Genomic DNA, 21,472 nt, shown 5'->3' with positions numbered 1-21,472 from the left:
TGAAATTCTGCCCTTATTTTATTAATATATATATTTTTCTCCTTATGCCTTATTTATCCGAATATGAAGCAAAAAATTTGCCTTTAAATATCTCCCAAAATAAATCTTACTGCGCATAGTATCTGCGCACTTTAATTTTTGTTGGATATTTTACTAGAATATGACTTCTTCATTGCTATTCGTTCAGTTGTTTTACGTTGGCTATCCTGTTTTCGATTCCGCGTTGAATAATTCCTGAAGACTGCCGATGTGTATAGATCTTCAAGCTTTTAACACACAATACCGATGTTTCTTCAATTCAATATCACTAACCGCTTGCTAAGGCAAAGAAAGAGAATTTCTGCAAACAAATCAGCTCCATACAAGACTTGGGTGGTTTGCTGACTGCTGGCTAGTGTCTGCGACGGCGCTGGTCTCGGCGGAAGACTGGGGATTGTTGAATGGCGAAGGAATTGTGGAGGGGGTAAAAGAAGAGAGGGGAGTGGTTCCCTAGAAGAGCTTCGAGGTGTATTTTTCATGGCATGGTCTACTAAAAGTCTTACAACGAACACCAAACGCAGACCCTCGCTATATCCATTCCGGTCTGAGAAGTTGTAGGAGCTTACGCTCTGCCGTTCGTCAATTGTTTTGTCTTTTGATGAGAAGGAAAGTGCATTGTTGTGTGGATGTGTTTGGTGGTTTAGATTGATCAGTGAGAAAGTTTAGATACGCGGAAATAACGCCAAGACTTCCGTGTTTGATAAGACATTGAAGACTTAGACAAGATTTGATTCGACACATCTATGATTCTGTATCAGTGTGACATCGAAACTCGTTTCCAACCTGTGACATTTGAAATCTACGCAGTCATTCCAGAATTGTTGAAACAGCAGAGGCCATAAAGGGAGGGACAGTGAAGGAAAACCTGAAAAAATGTTAACCAGGTAATAATTTACGAAGTCAGTGGCGGGTTGTAAGTAGAAGTTCTTTTGTTACGTTAGGGCGCTGTGTTAGATATTGAGGTTTGTGTGTGTCTTCGAATGAGACATGGGAAATGATTCTGTATGATCATTTAGCTTGAAGGGTCGGACGAGATTTAAAATTTTTAGTATGCACGCCCATCTGCCTCCTGCCCACTAGCCGCCACTGATATTGTACCTGTCTTGCATTATAGTGTGGGATGAGATGTTCATTTTCATTGCGATCTTCGTATGTCGGCTGTGAGTTTGTTCCAACACATTGATGTTTTATTTAATGATTTTGGCATCTCAGATCATGTGGCGTCTAATATTAGGACGAATAATGAATTGTGGAAAGAAGACGTTGTGACGTAATGCATGGTACTGTACTTGAATTTTCCTGGAGGGACTGAGGAAAAACAAAAATTACCAGTCAGTATGGTCGGTCTCCTGGCCGAGATTTGAACTTTTGATCGAAAAAATACGAAGTAAATGTACTCATCACAGCATCACGACGTTCGATATCATAGGAATATTATAACAGGTACGACGTTTCAGAGCTGGTTGCTGCATCCATCTTCAGGGCGATGTGTTAGCGTAGAATCGTGTTGGATATTAGAGCAGGTAGGACGAGGTCCTTCGGGGACTTACGAGGGTCGTCCTTACAGCAGGACGTCCGCCTCTGTCGGCGGTCAGAGTACAATTGCTCGTTTTTATTATGGCTACCTGTTAACCGCCCGGTGCCTTATCTGCATCAGACATAGAGGACGCTGTTCTTCAGCGCCGCCTGCTGGGATTTAGGAGATAATAGACCAGGAACTCCTGCTGCATATTTTTTAAAAAAATTATTTAATAATTCTTGTCGTCGATGTTAATCTTCAAACCCTGTGGATGGAGGCAATATGTTCCCCCGAAACATTACTGTCAGCCTAGAATTTCACGCGACGTCACGACGCAGAACGTCAACATCTTCACTGCCGTGAGTGCCTCAAATCTCATTCATTAAATTCCTGGTCGGTCATTCATTTCGTTTGATTCATATTCAGGAATGTATCTGGTAAGACAATGGGTGTTGATTGACGCTGGACATAAAATGCAACGTTGTTTGTGTAGGTATCGTTTGCTGAATAGATTCTCTGGACCTTTTAATACGTAGGGTCACGCTGATTCCTTGTTATCGACTCGCGGGCTGCGGGGTTACAAATGAGAATAGTTTGCCGAATCGCTACGGAAGTTTATTTAAAAATTCTGCTAAATTAGACCTACTACTGTAAACAGGGTCACATGTTTACTCAGTTATTTTCCTCAACAAAGTCATTTACCTATTTGTGGGGTATTTCACATTGCTTTTGCTCAGTATTTCAGTATCGGTTTAATTTTTCTGTTCTTGCAATTTGCATTCCTCCAAAGTGTTTTTCAGTAAGACACGCCGTGTGTTTTATGACATCGCGTGAATAATTTTAATCGTGCAGTACAGTGTTTTACAAAAATGCACGCGGGCCGCGCGTTGCTTACCTTTATAGGGTCGATAATTGACATGTGACGAAGAATCAATAAAAGAATGAAGAAGGCTGTGGGTTAGGAAGGAAATAAACAAAATGGCTGTCCTGATGATGGAGGCAGCAAGTACCTCCGAAACGTCGGTAAACTTCTGCCATACCACAAGGCACTGGAACCGAGAAGACAGCCATCTTGGTATAAATACAGATCATCCCATCAATCGTTAAAAGTGGACGCGCGTACAAGGAACCTGCGTCATGAATACGGAAGTTGTGTGTTTAGTCAGAAAGCTTAAGTGTGTTAGTTCACTTAATGTAAATTGGATTTGCGCTCGGCGCTTTTTATTTACTTAGCCAGTTGCTGAGCTATTTCACGCCCTGAATGTAAATTACCAACGCAAAAGTACGGACTTACTGCATTTAAGACAGTTTTTCGATATCATGATTCCACTTAAAAATTCGGCTTATACTAAGTTAAGTTACTTGGAAGACGAAGGCTTCATAGTTCGTATCCTTTACCAAATGTAATTGCAGTGACGAAATTACGATAACAAGATGGGCAGGACGTGTAGTAAGCGTGGGGAGATGGTCGGCGTAACTGAAGGTAAAATACGTACATGAGAATACAATTTTAAAGTGGATTTTAAGCTGTTGAGGTGCGAACGTGTTGGCTGGATTCAGCTGGCTCAAGATGTGATCCAGTTATGGGCTCTTTTGAACTCGGTAATTAACTGCTGTTAGCGTCTCTAGGACTCTGTTCTAATGCTGTGAGTCTGAAGATGGCTATCTTATGGGTTTCGGAGGTCCTTGTTGCTTCCATCATCAGGGCTGGGTAGTAATAGTTTTTGCTGTGAAGCTGTTGACTTCAACCTACATTCCATCACGATGAAAGCGTTACATGGGTTGAGGAAAATTTGTTACTTTTCGTCTTAATATCGGGCGCTAGAAACAGGTGAAGTTCATTCGTGACATTGCGCATTTTAAATTACAGTTACTGTGTTTATTTTACGAATTGTCACTCTCCACAGAGTTTTTGTTACTTAGCAGCCAATTGGGTTTTCATGGCTTAACCTGTGTAAACGTAGGTCTATTGTGAAGTTCAGGTTTACATGCCGAGAACCTTGGAGGTTATGTTCGCATTACAAACGGGATTATTTCAATAGGAACGCAAGCGATGACACTGTTTAGCGAATGAATGCTGTGGTAATTAATGTCTCACTTCTATTCACATTCCTTCAGCTGTTACGGCGTTGAATATGAAGATGGATGCCTTCTGTTACGCCGTGTAATCCTGTAGAAATGGACCGACGTTTCGGGTGTTTTTACTACCTTGTCTAACGTCCCGACAATTGAGGCTGCAAGTGCCTCTGAAACGTCGGTCAATTCCTGCCAGATTACTCGGAGATACATACCAGAAGAGTCTTAACGGTAAATAACCTTCGAGTTAGGGTCGGCAACTTTATGTCTTCACGTGTTCTAGGATATTCCATGGTTTTATTGTAAACAGACCTGCAACGGGCCTGTGCACGTCCTGTAGTGGACGGTGTGACACACCTTCCCTTCCAAAAGATGTTATTACCATGTAATATTAAAGCCATATATGGCGGAGTCTTGTCTCTTAGAAGGATGGGTAATGGATACATAATACGAAATATACATTGAGATGTAGGAGTTGAGGTTTCTACGGCGATGAATCTGAAGATGGTTGTCTTCCGGGTTCGTGCGCCTGATGATTGAGGCAGTAAGGACCTCTGAAACGTCGGTAAACTTCTGCCAGACTGCTCGGCGCCACAACACATATGACAGCCATCTTCGTGCTTCGAGATATTGCTTGTAACTCGACTGTTGAACTGTAGTTCACTGTCCTCTTGATTTACCCCCGGCATCTCGCAGACTTCACCAGGTAGACATATAAAGAAGCGGACAGTGTTTTATTACCATGTTGGTAGGCCTGCTGTATATATCCGTGACCAAATTAAAGTACTACCTGTATAGTTGTTGGTCGATAGATCGATTATCGTGTCATTTAACTTCTCCGTTTAAACTACGGACTTTATATAGCGTCTAGTGAGATAGGGAGACGAATGTTAATTGCGTGCTTTAAATTTTAAAACCCCTATTATGTCTGTATATTTCCATGGTAACGCAAGCTACAAATATTTAACGTGACTGGAGTTTTTATACATGGGGTTGTTTCTTACAGTTTGTGAGACACGAAATTACCAATGATAGGGTTAAGAGATAGTTGGAAGTTTTCAGGATAATTTTCTCAATTAAGGTTTATTAATTTTTTCTCCTTATTTTAATCCCTTATGTTAAAGGCAGTGAAATATATTTAGACCAGAATAACCCAACGAGATCAAATCTTGATCTGTCCGGCCTGCTTCTGTATTTCATAGCTTTTTCGCGCGTCGATTACTCATCGCCATGATGATGGAAGCAGTAAGTACCTTTGAAACGTCGGTCAGTTTTTACCAGACTAGAGAGAGAGAGAGAGAGAGAGATTCTGAGCAGATGGTACGACGCGGAATGAAGGAAATCCTAGTGACCACCATTACCGATGACCGAGTTACCACGTGATTTGCAGTTTTTGTGTTGCATTGTTACTCTCAAGTTCTTCGTCCCACATAAGAAGAACTGCCCCAATCCTTAGATGATATTTAATTTAACTGAATGAACCGTTTACGTGTAGTTTATGTATAAGAAGTGTGTTAAACCTAACGGAACTCGGAAAACGTCATTCATTTAACAAACCACACTATACGAAACACAAAAAATATTTATTGGTATGAAACAGAGTCGTCTAGCTCAGTGGTATTCAACCTTTTTTGTTCGCGTACCCCCAGATATAATTTCTCTTCAACTTTGTACCCCCAAAGTTGTTTGTGTATAATTCAAGTTATACATAATATAATCTACATCTAAAATAAATTAAATAAATTACATTACTGATTATTCACTGTTTATTTTATTATTATTATTTAGTGTTCTGTCTGACGACAGGTCCATATGAACAGGATCCTTCCATCCTTTTCTCGGACTGGGACCTGTTCATATACGTTCTTGGCAGATGATCCAGAAGTGGTTTGCCATTGCCTTCTTCTGTGTGTGAATGGAGTAATTGTTGGGATGCCACGGAGGAAAACTCCGTGTTGCCTAGACCACGGCCTTGCCCAACACAAGTTATAAATCGAACCCGAGACCCCAGGATTACAAGGCCAGCGTTCTGACCGCTAGACCACCGTGTCTCATTCAGTGTTTATCATAAAATAATATATATTTTTTTAAATTTCACGTACCCCCTAACATGTCTTCGCGTATCCCCGGGAGTACGCGTACCCCAGGTTGAATACCACTGGTCTAGCTGACCAAGAAATTCCGAGTGATGATTTGAACCAAGTTTTATTACCGTGTTCACAAGAGGGCGCCAGTTTAATCGGGTCCATTGTAATATTGTCGTTTCATTTACATCTAGGTCTTTCAAGTGGTCTTTTCTTCAGATTTTAGACTAAAATGTATGTTCGTCTTCCCCAACTCTCATCCTGAAGGATGAATACAGGAACATTGCAAGGTTTGATAAAAATAAACTCAACTTACTTTTTTATAGCATTTCCTGCGTGGAGCTGGGAAATTACAGTTGCGTTGAACTTTGTCAGTGGACGCACTGTATTATGCATCTCTTTTGTGGGCCATGAGGGTGAGTGGTTAGTGGGTTAATTTGTATTTTGGTGGATTTTCGTGTGAGTTGTAGTAAAGAGCGAATTTTGACATCTGTAAAATGATGGTTAGAAAAATGCTCATTGACGTGGATACCCAGAATTATCCTTGAGAGTTATTATACTTTAATTAATTATGATATTATACGAAGTTCTGTGGAATTTTTAATCTTCCAGTGAACGCGATCTGTTATTACCGACTGTTTCACTGTATTTGCTCCCAGACTGTCCATCAAAACGAGTTGTCTGTGATTCGGAGAATTACAGTGTATGTTTCAACTATTGGTTTGCACTTTCAATTTGTAAATCATACACACTTCCTGGAAAACGTACCAGTATGCAAATAATGTCGTCAAAAACCAGTGTTGTGTAACAAAGAGTGGCATAAGTGACAATAGATTTCTGCGAAGACCGTGTTTAGATTTGCAACACAAAGCGACTTCTTTGAAGACGAATAAATTATGAGAATGTGCACTAGCACTGGGATGTGGCATTTCCTTTGATGTAAACTGTAGTGTCGATGATTATGTGCGACGGTGAACAGAAATTTGTGGCAGAGAGAACATCTAAATTAATTATTTTATTTATTTATTTATTATTAACTGCAAATGGGTTTTTACCCGGTGGCAGTGGAAAATAATGAATGATATTTTCAAAATTTTTGTACCGATGTGGAACTAGGGTTCAGAAGACCAATGATGTAACCGAAATTAAAATTGGAAATGCGTAATTTGTAAGACGTTGTCAGCGGATTGTCCACAGTTAGTTTGTCTGTGTTATGTAGTCCTATAATTCTGCACTACACTTCACTTGATATCACTTGATATAATTGCGTTTTAAGCAGGGATTGGAAAGGCAAAGAGATTTGATTCGAAGCCCGTGATTCACCGTCATTTTTGAGACGCATTTAAAGGGCTTTCGACGGTCACCATTCGCATGGAACGGGTAATGCAAATAGGAAGAAGAAATTGTAGATGGGAGGATAATATTAAAAAGGATGTAAGGGAAATAGGGTGGGACTGGATTATTCTGGTTCAGGATAGGTATCGGGCTTTTGTAAACACGATAGTGAACATTTTGTTTCAGTAAAAGACGAATTTGTTGACTGGCTTCTCAAATAGGACTCTGTTCCATAAGTCAGTTTCTAATTTTCTGTTGTAAATAGTTTCACGTACTTACGCGAGCCGCTGAAATCATATCAGCAGGCCACGGTCTTAAAACCCCTAATTTGCTGCAGAGTTTATATAATATAATATAATATAATATATTTCCTATGAGTTTCCTTGTATAGCTTCTAGTCTTGGTTGTGTTGTGCTCGTGAAAATGCTAACTTTTCTGCAATGAGATGGGTGTGGGAAGATTTTTTGGGGTCACTGACATAATATGACCTTTCAAGCCGAAAGTGGCATATGTCGTTCAAGAGGCCGCTGTGAAGAAACCGCGCTCGTCCGGAGACATGAAGACGGAGTAAGATAATGAAGATGGCCTTCCATAGTGACCGACGTTTCAGAGGTGCTTGCTGCTTCGATCAGCTGCATTTTAAAGGTCTATAGACTTGTACCATAATATTTAATAAAAATAACCCGAGTGATAATCAGGCTGTAAAATTCCTGCCAATACGTAATTTAATCGAAATCCGTTGAGTAGTTTTGGGATTTAAACCATGCAGATAGATATCGGGTTTGGTCCTCTGTGTTGTGACTTACATATTCACCGCCGTATGATCGTTTAATCTGAGGTGCTAAGAGATACGAGGAGATACCCTGACGATGGAGGTGTTATTTTTATCTGAAACGTGGGTAACCATCGGCTTTAAACCCCAGTAGATTACTATCGATTAATACTTTTAATGTTTTTGAATGATATTCTAAGGTGGACGATGCCTCGTATCCTCCTGAGGAATATAGATATGTTTATATTTATGTGTTTACGTGTGTGTTTATCTTAAGCAAGGAAAAGCTTGAGATATCTGTGAAGCTGAGAAAATGCTTTCGCCGAGCCAAGTTGTTGATTTCGCCTTGAGGCTTTGGAACAGTTCGGAAGAGTCTTTCTGAGAGCGAGAGATGCCGTGAATATCGAAGTGGTTCGACGGGTTGTCGTCAGGTAATTATCGTCGCACGTGCAGCAGCGAGACGATACACGGGTCACAGCTAGGCGACGAGAAGGTACCGTAATTCTGCGGAGACAATTGAATTCGTCCAGCCCCAGCGATGATGACACAGACTGCCCCCCTGTGGTCACATACAAGTCACTTTTGATTTGTGTACAATTATTGAGACGAAAGTAGTAGAAATCTGACATCGTAGGATTTGAGGTTTTCTCAGCGGTCAGTCTGAAGATTTCTGTCTCCTTGGTTGTTGCGCCGTGTAGTCTGGTAGAAGTTTCTCGACGTTTCAGAGGTCATACTGCCTTCATCATCAGGGCGATTCTTAGTATGAAGATTTCTGTCTTCTGCGTTGTTGCGCTGTGTAGTCTGGTAGAAGTTTCTCGACGTTTCAGAGGTCATACTGCCTCCATCATCAGGGCGATTCTTAGTATGAAGATTTCTGTCTCCTGGGTTGTTGCGCCGTGTAGTCTGGTAGAAGTTTCTCGACGTTTCAGAGGTCCTTGCTGCCTATACCATCGCCCTGATATTTTATATAAATTATATTTATATTTTAATTTGTATTTTAATTTAATGTGCCTGCAGATAATGCATAATTGTTTTAACATTTTAATGCGTATATTCCACTGTTGCAGTGTGCACACCGCCTGCTTGATCATTAGAGCTTTCTTTGTAATAAACTGACCGATGAGTAAGGGCTCTTTGAACCATGATAGTTGGAGGGAGACTTATATAGGAGAAACAATGATCAGTACATGAGAAAACTGGCAGCTGGTCAGTGAGGCAGTGCATTCAGGCTTGAAATAGTGATTCCTAGTTTGTTTTCTGACGAGAAACGTGTCGGAATAAAATACGAAATAGAGAAAATAAATTTTAAAAGTTTAGGGCATGTCTGCAGCCCGTAAAGTAACTGTTTTTTTGGATTTGCAGCCGGGTTCAGATACCTCGTAGGGGCAGATATTTGTATCTTTGCCACCGGTGGGCCTTGAAGGGGCTCACGTAGTCTCCTCCTGCCTAGATACAGGGGTTCTATCGCCTGTAATGATAATTCGACCGAAGTTTGAATTCGCCTTTTTGTTCCGTGTAGTGCAGAGGTTTTGCGGTTTGCAACAACTAATGTTCGCTCCAGGGATACGTGTTTCTAAGGTTATTATTGTCTTTGGAGGTAGAAAACAGGTTTTGCTTTAAATAGGAATCCAAGAGGCCAAGGATTTATTGTGTGTTACTCGAATTCCTTATTTAGACATTTTCCGGCAAGCCTTTCTGATATTCTGAAGACATGCTTGTATTTTGAAAATAAAATATCAGAATGGAGATAAGTAGAGGTTGTTTCGAGTCGCGAGACTGCCTGGTGTTTTCTTCAAATCTTAAAATATAGAGGAAATTATCGCTTGTTTTATTTCATCCCTTAGGCTTACATCTGACGTGTGGAATTTTTATATTTCTACCATGATCAACTCTTCTTGGAGTATAATTGGTGAAAAATAACTGAGTTATGAATATTTTATTAAGCTTTCTAGGGAAACAACATGGATGTATGGTGTTATAAGAAACAGCAAGAAAAACATTTTAACCTAAGAAGAAACAACAGGATAATGGAGAAAATTGCGTAATTTGGCTTCATAATTTGTAATCTTTGCATACTAATATTGTTACGTTGTGATGAGCGTGGAATTCATAATGAAGAAGTTATAACAGCGTGGAAGATGCTGTTTGAGTGGAAAGAGATGACTTGGGAAGCCAAGGATTAGATTTCAAGATAATATTAAAATAGGCATTAGAAAAACTGGGAGTTACTAAATGCCAAACCCCACTTTCATGGAATTCGAATCAACGTGTATCGATATTCTAAAAGTTAGTTTCTAACAAAAAATTATTGATAGGTGAAATTTCGGTCGATATGGTCAAAATTTAATGACATGTAAGGGGGAGTAAAGTGCCCCTACCTGCGATACGAATGGCGTTGCAACGATAAATACGTATCTGCAATAATTTCTTATCAAGTCATTTGAGTTATTCGCAAAACCAAGAACATCTTTGTACAGAGCTTCGTTCCGTTTATTTACCAGCATCGATTAAACTTGCTCGAGATCTGCTAACAGAGTCAGTTTCTGTGTTTTATAGCTCGGTGGTCATGTAAAGCGGATTCCAAGCTCAGAGCCTTCATCATCCAGGCAATGTTCTTAGTACGTGAGAAAGTCAGAGGGTCATAGAACTTTGCGGGTAACGAGCTGTTTGCCAAATTAGGAGTGGACAAGTTTTCCTGCCAGCTCATATCACACTGGGGCGAGTGCAGACGCCGTGGCCTGACAGCTGAATAACTTAATGATTCCTCAGGAACCTGAACACGGATTATTTACGCTGGAGATTGGATAGAAATGTTATTCTTTTTAGGAACCACAATGCTGAAGGCTGAATTATGACATCGGTCGTATCTGTCAAGAACAGGAAACATCAGCGATGTATTTGAGGTTGCAAGCTTAGCGTAGTCAGAGATTCTAGGTCTACTGTTGTAAACTTACGCACATAAATTGTTAATTGAATTGTGTAATTAATTAAATAGCCCTTTAAACTGAAGGGAATGTGAAGGAAAATGAAGCTGTAGAAATCAGAAGACGTAATCTTCTCTTTATAATTCTTGGTAGTAGAAAAAGATAAACGTGAACGAACGGCAAGGGAAGATGAGAATAAGTGTTTCTTTAAGTCGTCTTCTTGACTGCGATGCTCTGAGACCGTCACGCCACAGAAATGGACTTCTTCCTAATGACTTGGGGTCAGAATTTGGTATGGCGGCCAGAGTGAAATGGTTTAATTCGAGATGTCTAAACAAACTGATTAGGGTAGATGGATAACATCTTCTTGAGAACGAAATTTACAGACCACCGCTGTTGATGTGGCTGTGTGGAGCGTTTACTGGCACGTTTCATCTTCAATTGCTCATCTTCAGGGCGGGGAGGGCGGAAACTTGAACTTGACACGAACCCAATTCAAATACAGAGAAGGAAAAAGGAACAAGACATGAACATGAAACAGACCACCCGGTTAAATTCTTGAGGTATTAGAAGTAAGAGATATCCCTTCGCTATAAAAAAATAACAGCTGACTCTGAAGCGTGGTTCACAATAGTTAATGGACTGTACTTGCAAGTTGTTATTAAATCATGTATCTTCAATTAAAGAGGAAAATTTCTACAGATTTCTCGAAGAACTCTGTGGTGTCTGAGACATTTTTGATATCGACGGACGAATTCGCTTTATCAGATTTGTCTTAAGAAGCTGCCATGATCTATATGATATTTGAGGATCTAACTGAGTCCTGAAGATGGAGGCAGTACTTCTCTTCGAAACGTCAACAGTTTCTCATCTTTTACATAACTCGGAGTTTCATTACTGTGCTCATTAGATCGCGCCACAAGACCTTGTCCGACTGCTTGAAAAACCTTCACACTCTTATAATATTTCTTTAAGATCCATTTTATTATTATCCTCCCTACGCCTTTGTCTCTGAAGTAGTATTTCTCTTCAAAATTTCCGACCAAATTTTTTTATGCAAATCGTGTCCACTCATGTACCACAGGCCTTGATTTGATCGTCATAATAATAATAATTATATCTTGGGGGCATGACGTCACGGACTGTGTCTAATTTAATATTATTCCGAAATTAAAATTTGTCTCTCCGAGGCATTCTTTGTAGCCACGCGATCGTGGTTTTCCTCGCCTGTGGCAATTGTCTGTCATCTGGGCTCTATTTCATATGGAAATATTCTCTCCTATTCTGGAACCACAGAGGCTGGAGCATGCGCGAGCTTAATATTCGTAAGTTAAAAGTGTTTGTCTTGTTGATACGTTCATACTCTTGGTCTGCGTGTCTATGATGCTCTTCGCTTGTCTGCCGTCTTGATTAATTTGTCGCTGAGTTCTGTTTTATTAACTGTGGCGGATGTTAACAGAGGAGTTCTTTTAACTAACTTTGTCTATACTAGGATTGAAATATGATGGCCATACTTTTGCTGTGTTTGTAACTCGTGTCTGATTGATGTGCGTACACGCCTCTGCGCGTTCAAATGCGACGCCATGCTTGTGTGAATATGGATTGCTAGTAGTACATCTCAAAAACAGAGCAACGTCTCGAATCACGACTCCCTGTTGTGGTTGGATGACGTTCAAGTATGGGAACTATTTTTTTGCCGTGAGGGTTGTAGGGGTTGGAATGCACAACAGCTGCTGTATCGCCATATTAGATAATTTAGAAGAAACAGGAATAGAACAAACACATGTACCACTTATGATGGTGTTTTTTTTCCCACATGATAAAGGAAAGAAGGAAATTATTTTAGAATTAAACAGGCAGTTCGTTGCACAAACATCCAGCAGCCATCTTAGGACTTACATTTGTTCTGTTCGATTAATTCAATTATTATGGTAATCAAATCAAGGAGGGTCACAACATGAACGATAAGAAAAACGCGTTCGGAATTGTGAACAGGAAACTTAAAGGAAAGGGCCTACTGGTAGAACTAGGTGTAGATGGGGAGATAATATTAAAATTAATCTTTAAGGTTGCAGTGTGTGTGTGGACTGGGTTGAACTGGCTCTATATACAGAGTCCAGCGGTAGATTTTTGTGGTGTTCCGTGCACAAGAAAAATTGCAGGCCTTCATGTGAAGTGCGTGCTGAACGATTTTGAATATGTCCACAAGTTTACTGTGCAGAGACAAATAACTTCATTGCGAACACGCCTGCAACCCCAATCTCTTCCGGGTATGGACACAATGATCCTTCAGTCGGTAGGCTAGTCACTGTGTTGGTTGGCGTATCCCAACTTCTGAAGCGAAATTTAGGGTAAACAAAGTTTGAACTTTTTTTTTGTTTTCCCTCGAGTAAGCTACGTTACGACTGGAACGTACGTCATTTAAAGACACACGTGGTTTTATTCATGTGAGGCATTAACTGAAGATCAGATATCCTCTGCAAAATTTATCTTCGTATGGAATGAAACTACACAGAGTTTATAAACTGTTACTTCCTTGAATATTGCAGTCTTCTGTGATGTTGACTGGCGTCTCACACTGTGATAACCTCAAATCTCGCGTCATTTTTTTTTTCAAATATTCACCCGTAGTTCATGGGACTAGACCGTCGGCGTCCTGTCTGATCCGCGCTGTAAGGTCTTTCTCGGGGTAAACCTGCCGGAGCGTGAAGGTCACGTACCTCCAACGAGCTTTACTTCCGCTGTCCGCTGTACGCCTTAGACACGGGACCAAATTTACTTTGTCTGACTCAAAAGCGTCTTCCTCCACGGTTTTTAGTTGTCAGATGAAACTCCTAAAGATAATTGAAGGTTTGCCAACTGTAAATTATCAGCATGCGTGGTGATAATTTCAGAGATTATCGTCTTAAGATGTATGATCAGCGGTAGGATAGTCGACGATCAGCTTTTTCTGTCCAAGTCACTGGTAAATGGTGAATTCTGTTCACATTCTTGGTTCGTTGCAGAGTTTGTTGGGTGAGTCAAGGAACTTGAGGATTTTTTCTCTTTACTCACGAAGAGCCACTGGACAGGTTTTAAATGTCTACTCCTGAGTGTAGTGACCACAAAGTGGTCTGCGGTCAGCTGACACAAGTCAACAGGCTGGAAGATTAACTTCTGAACTATACCAGCCACACAATCTGTTTGTTGTCGATGTTGCCGTCTGGGCTTGTAGGCATATAGCAGCGTTTCGGAGAAATATACTGCTTCCATCTACAGGGCTGAAATGAAGATTTTTTTTAAATAATAAATAAAAAAGTTCGTCGGTGACCCTCGTCCATATATGGCGCCATTTTGTAATTTGTGAAAGACATTCAGGTGTTCCAGAAACGTTTTATACACGAAGTTTGTACATTAGGACAAAATGTTTATTTAGAGAGATATTGACTTGATCTGTTCTTGCGCTAAAGTGGGCATGCGACAGGTAGTCAAGGAACCAGAGACTGCGTTCTCTGGCAGCGTTTGCGAGGAATGTACGCGGGACAACTTTCTTCTTTAATGGCGGTGGGTCGACCTTGACAATGGGTGGGAGGTCACATGGAAGCCAGGCTGGACATTTAAAAAGCAAAGTCGGTTTCCTAGTTGACATCACGGGGGGTGTCGACCTTGTGGAAGGAAAATATCTTGTAATTGCTAATACTTTTCCGAGGAATCAGCGCGGGTCCTTGAAATTAGATCGCTGTCTTCTGGGTTGTTGCGCCTTGTAATTTCAGTGGTCCTTGCTGCTTCCATCATCAGGGCGAAACGTCGGAAAGCTTCTACCAGACTACACGGCGCAACCACTTAGAAGGCAGCCATCTTCAAATGAAATTGTTTTCTTCAGAGAAGGGATATGTGACCCGCGTAACTGTGATGTATGTCTTTTCTTAGATTCCCCTGTGGCGAGTTATTAAAAGGGCTCGCCGTTTACGATGTGTGTACAGACCACGTGAATCACCACAGGGGAGGGACCCCAATATGGCGGTCATTTAAAGGGGAACTTAACGGTTGTGGTATTAATCAAAAGCTATGGTCCAATTTATTTGTGAATAACCGAATGTCATGTTTTGCACTGCAGAAATGACATTCGGCCAAACACTGGATATTACTTTTACGTGGGGCAAAGACGCAGCTAGAAGATGGAGGCAGTGCGTTCTATCGGAACGTTTTACCCACCTACAAGTAAACGCGACTTCGCAACCCAGAAGAATAACAGCTAATCCTTTTTTTTAAAATCCCTTTGACTTGCGTGTCTGAAGGGTGTTCCTCGTTGTCTGTGTGTCTTTTGTTTTCGCACAGCGTGTAAGTGGGGGCCGGGTGATCACTCCCTGCTCTCCGTGACAGTCAAATGATGACGGACGTGAACCAGAACCCGCGCAAGGTTTTTCGGCAGTCTGTGCAGCAGATGGTTTTTTGCATAAGTGGAATAAAGCACGTTCACTAACGTTCCTAGATTTTGAAGTACGGATTTTATCGGTTACTTCGCGTACAGTAAACGTGTAATGAGGAGGTCGTGTCCACCGGAACGTACAATATCGAAATAATCTCGATGATTTCATTTAAAAAAAAATCGTAGGCTGTTTGATGTCTGCTTCATGCGCTGTCGGTATAATTCAAGTTCTCACGGGGGCACATACGAAGACGACTGTCTTCGGGAATGTTGCATCGTGTACTGTGGTAGGAATTGTCCGACGTTTCGGAGGCGCTTACTGCCTCCATCATCGGGGCGGTCGCTTTCACCAAATATTTCTCTATCAGATTGAGAGTACGCGGTATTTAATTAATTAAACGAAGGAGCATATGATCGTTGTGAATGGGAAATGAGAAATGCGTACAAAAAGTGTAGTTCGATTATTTTATTTTTTAGTTGGTAAATTTTTATTTCGACTCGGATAAAATAAGATAAATTCTGAACATATTATTATCACGCGTTTAATGTTGTTTTTGATTTCGCCTTGATTTTAATTGTTATCTGTTAGTTCACACGAAATTGATTATCATCTGAAGTCACTGTTGCTCTAACTTCGCCGTGCTTGCTTAAGTAAAGTCAAGTCGTCAAGACGACGGCTATCTCCGGGGGGTGGCTGGTACCGGAATGAGTTCTTAATTTGATGGCTTTCATTTCATATGGGAAGATACTGTAAAGAAGGAAGACTGTAAGAATAGACTAGGGCAGCTCTGAGAAACTGGAACAAAGGTCAGGACTGCTCCCGAGAAAAATTCATAGAGACGTCGTATGTAATTACTTGGGCGAAATACGTAGACGGAAACATAGTTGGCCATGCACGTATAAACCACATTTTATTTTATGACGGAGTTAAACGTTTTTCTCGTAGCAGAATTACATTAATAATTACTAATATGTTTATTTATTATTATTGCGTTTTCCTGTGAGGAATCTTTTTTGAATTACGTGGATTTATGAGTTGCGACATTGAATGTTAGAATGACGGTGAATGTTGACCTAGAAAGGATGTGAAACGAGTGTTTCGTGATTTCTTGTAAACACATCGCCCCTCAGTTCGCCTGCATGGGCTCGAGAAAACTACGACAGATCCCAGGGTCGCCAGGCCGAGTTCCGAACTCACAACCTCAGGAATACGAAGCAGCAACACCAATCGATATGCTGTGATATTTCGTTTACTAGTCTGGTTTTGTTCGTAGTGCCCAGTAGTAGGCGTATAAATGCTGTTAAATTTTCTCAGAAATTCACTGTTGCCATTTTAGAAACAGAAAATTGTTTCGCGTTAGGAAATGTACACATTGCGTAATAAGTCTGGCGCGTTTTCGAAAATTTAACTTTTCTTATATTTTCGAATTACGCTAGTGACGTTCCTCCACGTGGCCGCTGTTGGGGATCCCTCTTATAGAATTTCCCAGTCACTTCAGAGCGCAGAGACGCACGTTGGTGTTTTGTAAAATTCCTGTTATGTCAGATTTTAACCCAAATTGGAATTTGTCGACTAATTTCAGCTAATCAAGTTAAAAAATAATCCGCTCAGTCGTTCTCTAGTTTTTATCCCGTAGGGACGGATTGGTAGATGTGACGAAGCCTCCAGGCGAAAATTTTTGCAGATTTCAGTAGTTTCTGATGCGCCTAAAACGCGGATATGAACAGGCTCTTTTAACTGGTATATGGCCTGTGGACATATATTTAGGTGTAGCCTACGTGGGATTATTTTAGTCTTTCGTAAGGCATGAACCACTAATGGATAACAATTGTAGAGTCAAAGCAATTTATTCCTCTCTGTTTCTCACGGCTCAGCGCATTGTGTGTGTATGTTTCAAGTTAAATTACAGTGTTCTAGTTTCATTTTCCAGGTTATTAACAAAGGCGTAATTATTTTTTTTATAACGGAACTTGCTATTGTTATTCTCCTTGACAGTGTCATTTCCAAACTTGGGAACTCTGGGGTCCGTCCAAGTGGTATTGCCGAGGGGCCTGAACTGACAATTTACGTACCGAGGTTATGAATGCGTGGAGATATCTCCTCTTCCATTATACGCCTTAATATCGTCACTTAAGCTAAGGGACTGCTTTATCGTTCAGCTTTTTAATATCAGCGTCAGGGAATATACCAGGGCTTTCGATGTGTCTGTAACAATTATTGCTTTTTCTTGCAGGCTGTCGTGTCTCGTGCCTCTGACACTGCTTATCTGCACGCTGATAGTGAGCACCACGTGTACGTCAGCAAATAGTGCGAACCACGAACTGTTGACACGGCTGGGGATGTCTCGTAGAAGAATGCCCATGAACCATCACAGGAAACGACTCGCTACCGAGTCCCGCCATCATGGCGTCAACAGAGAAGACTCCCACATGTTCATCATAAAACTCCCGCCAAACCCGTATTACTACTCGCATTTGAAACCCACGAAAATTTCAAACGCTTATAATTCGGTGAATAAAGTCCCAGTCAGTTTCAGAGCTAATGGAAAACCTGCAAGAGTGTATCACTGGAATATCCCTGTTCTGAAGAAGATTGCAAATAATTCAAGACGCAAGTCCGTCGGTTCGAACCTTCAGGCCCAAGACAGTAAAATATATACCATACAGAAGACGTCTCCTTGGACTCACGGCAAAGGAAACGAGGCACGTGAGAAATCTACTCCGATGAAACAACATAGAAAATCCGATCACAATGAGAAGCCAGCCGTTTCGTACTACGCACCAGCCAATCAACGCAAAACGATGATTCAGAAATATTTCTCTGGAAATGGAAAACCACAGTCGTTTTACGTGATTGAAAAGAGTAAGAAACCCGTGTATCATCAAAGGCTGTTAACCCTGAACAATTGATTCTTCGATTTTATTTTCTATGCTCACGTGCAGGTAGAGTTCCTGGCGCATTAAACTTTTCCGGGTGCTTCCAGCAACCGGAAAGTTGTACGAGAGTGGTTCGGTTAATCCTGAGTATCGCCGAAGTCCACTGTTGTACTTGCAGTGAAACTTTTTGTAATGCCTAGACAGACTGGCATTTCGTCAGAGGCAGCAGACCAGTGACTTGCACTCTGACCTCTCCCCCGATAAATGTAATGGACGTAGCATGTAAGTGGAAATATGACGTCACACATATTTCCTGTACCTTACACGAGAGAGAACGCCAGCTTGGAGGCAAAAGAATGTTATAATTACGTGGACAACAGCTCGATTATCTGTTTTCTGGTAAGAACTCCGTTCTTATTACGGGAAACGTATTCTGGTGATTGTACCTGTCCTGTTCGTGTCTTTATTTCAACAGGAAATATCAGAATTCTTGATTAATCTAACTGTAGGTTTCAGTTAATTTTGAATGACAAATGATTTTGTAACTCTTGGTGGCATGTACTGAAATTTCGTTCTATGTTTTAAAAAAATCTTAGCAGATAAAAGTTAATATAATTGTGACGTTTAAGTGTGTTTGTAGGCCTAATTATAAGTCGAGACGTAGGCCTGTTATAGGGATTTAAACCGAGTGGAGAACTTTTGCAGTGTTCTCAGAAACAAGTTATGGTTGTCTCGTTCATGAACCTAAATCTGTATTTGTGTGAATAACAGAATTATAGACACTTTTTCCGTGTTTTAAGAGACTAAGACGCAGAATCCTACAGAGTTTTTCTGTATTAATTTACATTATAGTATCGGTACAAAGTGGCCTTTCATTAGGTAGGAAGGCCTAGAGGTCATAGGAGCATACAGGAAAGAACTTTTAACCTAACAGAATTTTACTGTGTAATTATAAGTCTGTGACATTAATAACAAACAAACAAATGTTTTCTCGTACTTAGATCGTATACTGTTTTTTTTGTATTAATTTATTATAGATAAAGTTAAAATAGTTTTACCACGTATATAATAACATGCAAAGGTTATCTGATTATAGTTTCCCCACTAATATCGTAATACGTACTACATAATTTGTTTACGTATTTTAAAACTTTTAAGTTTTAATTTCTATTCGCTGTAAAATAAATGCATAGATACTGTATATATTTTTATGTATAAGCTTATCAATAAAGGTAGAATATATATACTAAAATAAAGGAGGTATAATGTGTGTTTTTGGGATATCTGGAAACAATCCGATAGCTTCATTGATGCTAAATGACTATACAAGAAGGGAACAGTAAATATAAGTCCGTAAATGACATGAATTTCATTGTCATCGAGTGTCGTCATTTTTCGCTTTAACAAAGACGTCCAATATTACGTAAACAATTTTTTTAAAAAAAAAATGAGAATTCTGCTTTATTTAAGTTGTGATTTGTGACCAAGATATGTAGCATTTAGATTTACAATTTCATTGTATTTGCAAGCACCTTATTTGCTATATTATTATAGGAAATTAACATTTTTATAACGTTCCTGTAAATATATAGTAAAATTTGTTTTAGATTATTGGTAGTATGTTGTTTATGTCCTTGTAGATTGTTACTACTTAAGTCGTATCAGAGTACTAATAAAATACTGAACGTAACGATTCAGAAAATAATTTTCAGATCTAACTTCTGTCAGTATTTGATTTTGATTTAAAGATCTTAAAAGGCAGCCATATTTTTTCCTGGTTTCTGTTACGGACGATTTTAACACTAATTCCATTCAACACTTTAAGAGCTCTATAGTAGAACGAAGTATTTATTGCTTTCATTACTGAAAATTATTCACACATTTACAAGCCTTTAATCACCAAGCCTTTCAGTTTCCAGAATAGTTAACGAAGCATTCAAGTGGATCCCCTGTCCGCTCTTTGGATTTATTTCCAGCTCAGTGGATCCACAGCGAAAGAACAGATTCCAGCCTTAAACTGTGCAATATTCGTAAGTTATGATTATTCACTTTTAAGATCGTTTATATTAAGACTTTCTTCAACTAGCGATAGAATTGCGTGTATGGGGGGGGGGGAGGGTTAGAGATTACATTCCAGGTGTGGCAATGAAGTACATTCTGGCATATTACATGCATTGTTTTTAATTGAGAATGTTTGTATGGAAAAGGAACTAAGGTACAGTGGCTGGGCGGTCCAGTTCACGTGAGGTCTTGGGCCACTTTAGCACGGGAATTATATTTTCGATTCCGACAATTGAAAATCGGCCCTGAAACAAACCATCGTGATATAAATTTTCGTAGCAAATGCCGCGGCTGTGACCCAATTTATAATCAACAATTACTATAATATTCGACTCTATGCAGATTAAAGTATGCAGTTGATAAGACTTCGTTTCGGAACTGCCTTTTTTTTAACTGACGTATATTTATTCGTTGATATTCATTATTTAACATTACGTTTGCAGTAGTTGAGAAATTATCGTTAAATCTCGTAACAATGAAACATGACTCAGGTAATGAACTGTTCTACGCTGTGCTTTGTTCATTTGTTGTTGATGTTAATTCGTGTTGTCATTTCGCCGGCCGACAATGGCGAAGGAAGAACCGTCTTATTCCCGAATAGTAATTGTTCATTGTGCAGAGTGAATAGGATGTAGTAATTCCGTGGGCAAATCTGCATGCACCATTATTGATTTGCTTCAAGCTTGGAAAGACATTGTTCACGTTATAATAGGGGACTGGAAGACTTAAATAATGAGGGGATGTACCAGCCATCTGTAAAGTGCACGTCGTAATTTTCCAATATTCTAAACGCGAGCCAATGCATTTCCTTCCCATGTGGTATGTCCGTCCACGTTCAAATTTAGAAATTAATGAACGAATTTCGACGAAATTTGATACGAGTGTCTGTAAGAAGTTGTCAAATAGATTTGACGAAGAAAATAGAGGGAGAAGAAACAGAATTCGATAAAATGTAATGAAGAAAGAACAGATGGAAGGAAAGGACCAAACGAATAAAATGCTCTGATGGCTTTAGGATATGATAAATTGGAGTCACCTGGCAGATGTTGCAGATTTGAAGTTGCGATGTGGTTTGCAGAACATGGTTTAGTGTTCGTCACGACCTGCAGTGTCAGTTCGGGCTGTAATATCTTACAAATTTAGTGACCTGTTGAACCTAGATTGTTCGTCACCTCAACCTTTCATTCAGAGGAGAAGGCGTGAACTTCGAGGAATGTTCTGTCTGACCTTTAGCATGTTCAGTTCTCACGTTTTCAAGGTGCCTTCGGGGATGTGAAATTTAATTTCCGCGAACACAAATGTTGTACGAGAGAAAACAAACTTTTGAACAGGCTCAAAAAGTCATTACTAATAATCACGACAGCAAGTACGAGAAGT

General features: G+C 40.0%; 1 protein-coding gene across 1 annotated transcript; it reads left to right on the top strand.

The window, feature by feature from the left end:
- Positions 1 to 521: 521 nt before the first annotated feature.
- On the top strand, positions 522 to 19,752 carry LOC110826658 (uncharacterized). Its single transcript, XM_022057516.2, has 2 exons — positions 522 to 923; positions 17,392 to 19,752. The coding sequence occupies exons 1-2, from the start codon at positions 913 to 915 to the stop codon at positions 18,065 to 18,067; spliced, it is 687 nt and encodes a 228-aa protein (XP_021913208.1). The 5' UTR covers positions 522 to 912; the 3' UTR covers positions 18,068 to 19,752.
- The last annotated feature ends 1,720 nt before the right edge of the window (positions 19,753 to 21,472 follow it).

Source organism: Zootermopsis nevadensis, unplaced genomic scaffold (assembly GCF_977971745.1).
Source record: "Zootermopsis nevadensis isolate Lab colony 2312 unplaced genomic scaffold, Znev_1.0 Znev_ptg000028l, whole genome shotgun sequence".
In the NCBI taxonomy this organism is placed as follows: domain Eukaryota; kingdom Metazoa; phylum Arthropoda; class Insecta; order Blattodea; family Termopsidae; genus Zootermopsis; species Zootermopsis nevadensis.
Note: the sequence above shows the minus strand (reverse complement) of the source record. Positions and strands in the feature narration are given on the sequence as shown.